General features: G+C 46.9%; 1 protein-coding gene across 1 annotated transcript in view; it reads left to right on the top strand.

The window, feature by feature from the left end:
- Positions 1–6,378, top strand: part of Blm (Bloom syndrome RecQ like helicase) — a 74,751-nt gene extending 68,373 nt beyond the window's left edge. Inside the window, exons 19-21 of the mRNA XM_023712348.1 lie at positions 174–296; positions 2,224–2,425; positions 5,833–6,378. Of these exons, the coding sequence (XP_023568116.1) occupies positions 174–296; positions 2,224–2,425; positions 5,833–6,010 (503 nt within the window). The 3' untranslated portion in view covers positions 6,011–6,378. The remainder of the gene's footprint in view (positions 1–173; positions 297–2,223; positions 2,426–5,832) is intronic.
- Positions 6,379–7,236: the final 858 nt, after the last annotated feature.

Here is a 7,236-nt window from a genome sequence, read left to right as displayed (position 1 = left end):
AATAAATTTAAAAAAAAAAATTAAAAAATAAATAAATAAAACATTGGCCCCTGCACCCAGTGCCCGAGTGAGCTGGCACTTAGCAAACATGAGCTGAACGAGTGAATGGGCATGAGTTCAGTGGGTTTTCTATGGCTGGTAATTTAAATTCCTAATTTTATTCCCATGCACAGAATCCTTATCATCCGATCCTGAGGTTCTGCTTCAAATTGATGGTGTTACTGAAGACAAGCTGGAGAAGTATGGCGCAGAAGTGCTTGCAGTGCTGCAGAAGTACTCGGAGGGGACGCCGCCAGGTTCTGTGCTCCCCAGCCTGTCTGAATATTACACACTGAATATTACACACCAGATTAGAATTACAGGGTGTGGGGTTACATAATGTTTCCTTGACCTCATCACATTGAAGTGGAGGTCCTCAGAGGAACCCCGTGGCAAGTAGGCACCTCTCTAAGGACGCTGGCACTTGAAGATAGTCATGGAACCCACAGATAAGGCCTCTGTGGGGACCTGTGAGCTCAGGCGCTGCTGCCTCTGCTAAGGAGTCAGGAGCCCTGGGGACCATCTCTCATCTGCTACCCTGTGATCCTTGGCAAGGAACCCGCAGCCTTTCTGTGCTTCTGTGTCCTTATTGGAGGAAAGAATATGTTACTTAACATGTTTCTAACATTGTTATTATCTAACAATCATATCTAAAGATAAAATTGAAGAGTAGAGTTTAAATGTTTTGGAAGAATGAACACTGAACCATTAATTGCCACTGTGGTTAGTCATTTTAAGAACTCACTGTTGGGGCCAGGGAGATGACTCAGTGGAATAAGCGCTTCCTTGGCAAGTTCAAGGGCCTGAGTTCAATCCCCAGTTCCTCCAAAAAAAAATAATAATTAAGAACTCACTGTTAGCAGACCTTCCCAAAGACCCCTGTAGGCCTGTGCCGTAGCTTCACAGGAGCCTTGTCTGGGCTGAAAGTATTTGGTGGTAGGACAGTGTCCACTAACATTGCCATGCAGACCAGCCAGGTCCAGCATTTTCCTGTTTCTGTACTGGGCTGAGGAAGGGCAGCCTTCCGCAGGCCAGTGGCAGTGCTGAGCAGGACAGGAAACCACTGAGCACATCTTTCACACTCTCTTTCCATATTGGCAAAGTGCAGAAAAGTAGGATTTTCATAAATTCCTTTACATGGTAATTGTTCCATTAAAAGCCATGCTCTCAGTACCTTTGAGATTCTCTTGGTAGGAACATACATTTGTTCCATGTGGTATCTGGTCTGGAAGGGGCTTTTGTGACATAATATGAGGTAGCGTGGTGCTCTGTAGGCCTCCTTGTATCACCCCATCTTCATAGCACCCACTTTGTGTGTGTTGGAGGGAAGGAGGCTGCTTGCTGCTTTCCTAGAGTGACACACCTAGGCAACCAGGGCTCTTAGCCTAGAGCTGCAGTCCCTCCCCATGTGACCAGGGCTAGACAGTACCATGGTGGGATCCTGACCTCTCCAGGCCATCCCCTGGCAGCAGGCAGCCCAGAGGGTGTACTAGGCCAGCAGAAAATGGAGCCAGGCCACTGGGTGACTTGCAAGGAAATGTCTTGCTTTTGAGTTGCTTTGGGATGCAAATCCCTAAGGAAATTGCCATCTTCTTTGCAAATGTGTGCTTTCATCCAGGCCCATTCCCTGCAGTATACATGAAATGTTGACAGCACTTACCAAAGATGTGGCCTTTGTCTCTGAAGAGTTAAAACATAGTTTGAAATTTTCTGATGCCCATGTTATTAAAAAAAATTAGTTAAAAAAAAAAGAAAAAAGAAACCATTAGTTCAAAGATAAGCAGAACATAATTTATTATTTCTCTTATATTGTACTCTTTGAGCATATTTTCAGTGATAAATAATCGCCTAACATTTGTATTGCGATCTACATTTTTCAAATTGCTTACCAGGATTTACTGTCCAGTCAGTGACAAGGACACAAGTCAGGCTCAGCAGTTTGAGTGGCCCTAGGGTCTCTAGTTTAAAGATTATCACACATTCTCTTACCAATTTCTGGTTCCCTTTTGTTTAAAAAAAAAAAAAAAAATGGCATTGAGCATAATGGTGCTTTGTGGAACGATAAATGTGTGCCTCTTGCTGAACTGTTGAAGCTGGGTGGCAGGAAAGCAGCTGGGTCCTGGCTGAACTGGGTCCCCAAGCCATGTGTCTTCAGAGGTAAATGTCTGCATCTCTCTTCTGCAGCTGAGGACGCCTCCCCAGTGATTAGCTTGTGGGGCAACAGAGGCAGCGGGAGGAATGCCCCTGAGGAGCTAGAGGAGGAAATGCCTGTGTCTTCCCACTACTTCGCAAATAGAGCCAGAAATGAAAGAAAGAGGAAGAGGATGCCAGCCTCCCAGAGGCCTAAAAGGAGAAAAACTAGTTTTGGTGGCTTCAAAGCAAAGGGGTATGTTCCTTGACGTCTTTGGCAACCTAGGGTCTCAGGGAAAAAAGGACAAAAGTATGCATAACTCCTCTGGTTTGCTTTGAAGCATTTACTAAAATTAGCCATTATTTATTATTGCCTATGCAGCTAATGGGCTGATAATTAAGAACTGATCCATAATATAAACACTGCTTCAGTGTTTTTTTGGTTTGGGTTGGGTTTTTTGTTTGTTTGTTTGTTTTTGTGGGGGGGGAGCTGTTTTTTGGGTGGGTGGGTGGGTTGGTTGGTGGGTTTGGGTTTGGGTTTGGGTATTTTGAGACAGGGTCTCATGTATAGTGCAGGCTGGCCATGAACTCAGTGTAACCCAGGCTGGCCTCAAACACATGGCAATCTTTCTGCCTCAGCCTCTTGAATGCTAGGATTATCGGCATGCACCACCACACCTGACTTGGCCTTTGTGATTCCAGCCTTTAGAAGGGTAGCAGAGGGGTTGGTGAAATGGCTCAGTGGTCTAAAGCACCTACTTAGAACAAGCTTAGCAAAGCACAGGGACCATGGTTCAATCCCCCAGCACCACATGCCAGCCAGCCCCGCCCCCTGGTGGGCTGAGCTGGCCACACACACACACACACACACACACACACACACACACAAATAAATTTTTAAAAAAGGGTAGCAGAAAAGAGCCCACAAAAACACAGCCAGAAGGCCAGCTGAGCCCTATTCCTTCTGAAGCCACTTAAGGTCAGGTATGTGTGGCATGCATGTATGCAGGCCATGTGTGGCACATGAACAAGGATATGCGGCCTGTGCAGGTGAGGCATGGCAGGAGCACATGACTATAGACACACTGGGCCTCTTTAGAAGCTGCAGAAATGGTTTCCCACCTCCCCTTCCCGCTGTGCCTGGCCTCTGGGCGGGGCCGTCTGCTATGGGGTACTCCGCACACAGCAGGAGCAGAGGTGGCCTGTTCACACCTGGTACAGACACATGCTGTATATTTACACTGTTGCCGACAGCCTTCTCACCCTGCTTCTACTGGGGTGCACACAGGCCTCTATACCCCTTTTGCCTTGGCAGGATGGAGACCATCCCTAAAGTCTGGAGAAAGTAGCCCCAGAATAACTGTAGACTGTAGCAGAATTACGTGCAGGAATAGGAAAACAAGTCTGCAGTCCGCTTCTGCAAGCTGTTGTGTTCCTTTTGCAGTTTTTCTACCTCTTTTCCTTCTGGGTAATAAAAAACAAAAAGTGAGTGGGGGAAGAGCAAATGTTACTGAATTTTCATTTCTTGTTAAATCCATAAACAAACATCTTGTATGTGCTAATCCTTCTGCCAAAGTACAAAAATTAAGGGCATTCTAAATGTTAGTTTAATTTGTGGTTTTTAGTGCGCAAGTGACCGCCAGATACTCTTCAGTGAGGACATTTTCTTATTTCCTCCACTTATTTCTCTGCCTTAGGAAATATTTATTTCCTCAGTGGCTCTCAGAGAAGACCTTGCAAGGCGTCTGGTCCTGCTGTCTCAGGCCTGTGTGGGAGGGTGCATCTAGGCTCTTGTGACCTGGTCTTATTGCACAAGCAGGCTGCAGGCTGCCTGCCTGCCCACCCACCAGAGCTTTCATTTCTTCATGCCACCTTCGAAATATGCATGGCCTCTCATCTCAGTTTTACTCATTAGAATAAAGCAAACCATGCGACAGTACTCACCACCCTTGGTTCCCTCACTTGATTTTCATAGTGTGTGTTTGTGGGGGTGAAATGCTTACTGTGTCCCCGTAGAGGCCTAAGTTTCCTAAGAAGTCGTGAAGCCCAGCCAGGCCCCATCACCATGCCTTCAGTCACCCATGCTTTGAGAAGGGATTCTCTGCTCCCCACTGGCTCACACCAACTCCCCTCCAGCAGCCCCCGTGCATGTGCGCTTCCCTTGGCTGCCTGGTCCCTGGCCCACTCGCCTGGTCGTCCCCACACAGGCACAGAGATGCACTGAGTGAGGTTGTTGGCCATAGACCCTCAGTCCACCCTACCCAAGTGGGCAGCATACACTGAGCTGCTTGTGCTGGGCTGTAGTTGGAATACGATGGGGACCGGACCGGCAGAGATATGGAGGCTGCTGTTGGCAGATTCATTCTGTAAATCAGCATAAACAGCAGGGGCTTCATTTCTCAACAGGAAAGCAATGTAGGGAATCTGTGGCTGCTTCTCTACCGCTTGGGTACTTGGGCAGATCTTTAACAGATCTGCAGTAAAACTGCCCTCCAGCAAGAGTTGTAAAATGCTGAAAACCGCTCTTCACCCAGGGACCCCAGAATATTACCATCCAGGGCTTGTGGTGCTGTTTCACTGGTCCCTAAAGAGCACTAGGCGGCCATATGCCAGCCCTGGTGCTATGAGGTCACCAGGGCCCAGCCAGCAGAAAGCACCCCTAGGGATGATGCTGGCCCAGGGGTGTGTGTTTTGTTTTATTTGCAGTGGTAAAAGCTGTTATGCTCAGGTCAGCAAGGCAAGTGGCATGTAGGAAGAGTTTGGGGGGTTTTTTAGGAAGAGCTTTGTCACAAGCTGTGAAGGGGCTTTTCCCCTGGTTTTAAAAGACAGTAAGTGACTTGGCATAGTGGCACATGGCTGCAGTCCCACCTACTCGGAAAGCTGAGCAAGAAGATCATGAGTTTAAGGCCAGCCTGGGCAATTTACTAAGAACCTGTCTCAAAATAAAAAGGTATAGGGATGTAGCCCAGTGGTAGAGCACTCCTGGGTTCCACCACCAGTACCCCACATATAGAGGCAGTGGGTAGGAGGGCAGAGTTAACCGATCTTTGAATGTAGGCAAAGGAGCTGCCAGCTGCCTGGCCCTGACAGATGTGCCAGACTGCAGCATGAGGCAGTGCCTGGCCCTCCCCAGGGAGCTGGATCAGCAGCCTCCCCGGGGCTAGGCCTGGATGGGAAGAGGCTCTGCTCTTTGTGGCCACCGAGCCAAGCTCAGAGCCCAGCTCTGCTCATCGCTACTCACCCAAAAGCTGCCTTGCCTGATACTAGAAATACAGCACTTCTGGGGTGTCTCTCGGCCAGGGATTTTGGTGTTTCTTCTTCCTACATTTGGTTGGAATAGGCCAGAATATGTGGCTCTCAGCTGATTGCAGGCTGTGGAACATGTGGGTGGGGGAACAGCGTGGATTGGCCACAAGTCATAGAATTAAGAAACAACCCTTGACATTTCTGAATGACAAGTTCAGGACAAATTAGTGTGATGGGCAATGGTCCTTTATCCCAGGGGAATAGGAAATTTACCTTGTAGGGTGGGGTAGGGGGAGACACAGAAAATGCACGTATGTGAGACCAAGGAAGTTATAGATGATAACTCCACTGGGCTGAGAGAAGGCCCTTTGCTTTTATTTTTATTTACCATTTTAATTTTCTTTTTGCCACATTTAGGGGGTCTACCACATGCAGAAGGATGTCTTCTAAAAACAAATTCTCCAACACAGTTGGATCCAGCTCAGCCCTGCATAACTCTCAAGCAACATCAGGAGCCAGTAGAAAATTGGGGATTATGGCGCCACCAAAGCCTATAAATAGACCATTTCTCAGGCCTTCATATGCATTTTCCTAACAACCCAATGGCAGTGTGCGTAGATCTTTGTTGTCTGTCAGCATGACCATCTGTGACTACAGAGCTGTTAGTCTTGTTACACTATTTGAAATTTTTACTCCTATCTATTAACATTTAAATAAATGCTTGGGGTGCTAGTTTTTATTTTTAAAATAAACAATTTCTTTTGAATAGCATGTCTGGCCGCCACTGCAAGCATTGTGGCCATTTCTCAGAAAGTCTGAAGCAGGAGCTGAATCATCTCAGAAAGGAACTATAAGCATGACATGAAACCCAGAAGGCAGAGGCAGACACGCAAGGGACATTGTGAAACTGTAAGCTTCTTGTATAAGACACCACCAGCAGAAATAAGGCAAATGCCACAGAAAACAAAATGTACTAGTCAGTCGTGGTGGTGCCTGCCTGTAATCCCAATACTTGGGAGGCTGAAACAGGAGATCACCATAAGCTCAAGGCCAGCCTGGACTACGTAACAAGACCTTGTCTCCCAAAAAAGAGAAAAGATATATCACAAAGGATTTAAAAAAAAAAAAAAAAAAACAAAGATTAGAGTATATAGTAAACAAATAGTTTCTATGTTATTAATGAAAAGCCAGCATAGAAGACAACTGCACAAAGGATGTGAATAGAAAAAATATAACTCACAGATCAGTGAAAAATGCTGTCTTCTAACCTAAAATATGAGTTAAAACCATGAAACGCATTTTTGACTGTCAGATTGTCAACATTGGACTGATGTAGTGGTGAGTGCTACTAGTCCCAGGTTCTCAGGTTGCCGAGGTAAGAGGTTCACTTGAGCCCAGCAGTCAAAGCCAGGCTGAGCAACACAGGCCTCATCACTTAGGCCTGCTTCAGGGCACGGTGGCACATAGCTGTAATCTTAGCACTCAGGAGGCTAAGGCAAAAAAATTGCCACAAATTTGAGGCCGTCCTGGATTAGGCAGTGCAAGGCCACCCCAAACCACATAAGACCCTGTCTTGAAAACACACTTTTTTTAAATGTATTTAGTACAGGGTCTCACCACACAGATAGGACTCAGTGATCCTCCTGTTTTCGGCTTCCCAAGCACTGGGATTACAGGAGTGTGCCACCACGCCCAGTTTCAATCACTCTTAGCACATGGGGCAGAGCCAGCACAGCACACCAGGAATTAAACCTTGGTCACGGGGCCTACCTAAGCAGGCGCTTTAGTCTGCTGAGCTATCTGGCCAGCCCCTCGAAAACA

Source organism: Octodon degus, unplaced genomic scaffold (assembly GCF_000260255.1).
Source record: "Octodon degus isolate 3935 unplaced genomic scaffold, OctDeg1.0 scaffold00002, whole genome shotgun sequence".
In the NCBI taxonomy this organism is placed as follows: Eukaryota; Metazoa; Chordata; class Mammalia; order Rodentia; family Octodontidae; genus Octodon; species Octodon degus.
Note: the sequence above shows the minus strand (reverse complement) of the source record. Positions and strands in the feature narration are given on the sequence as shown.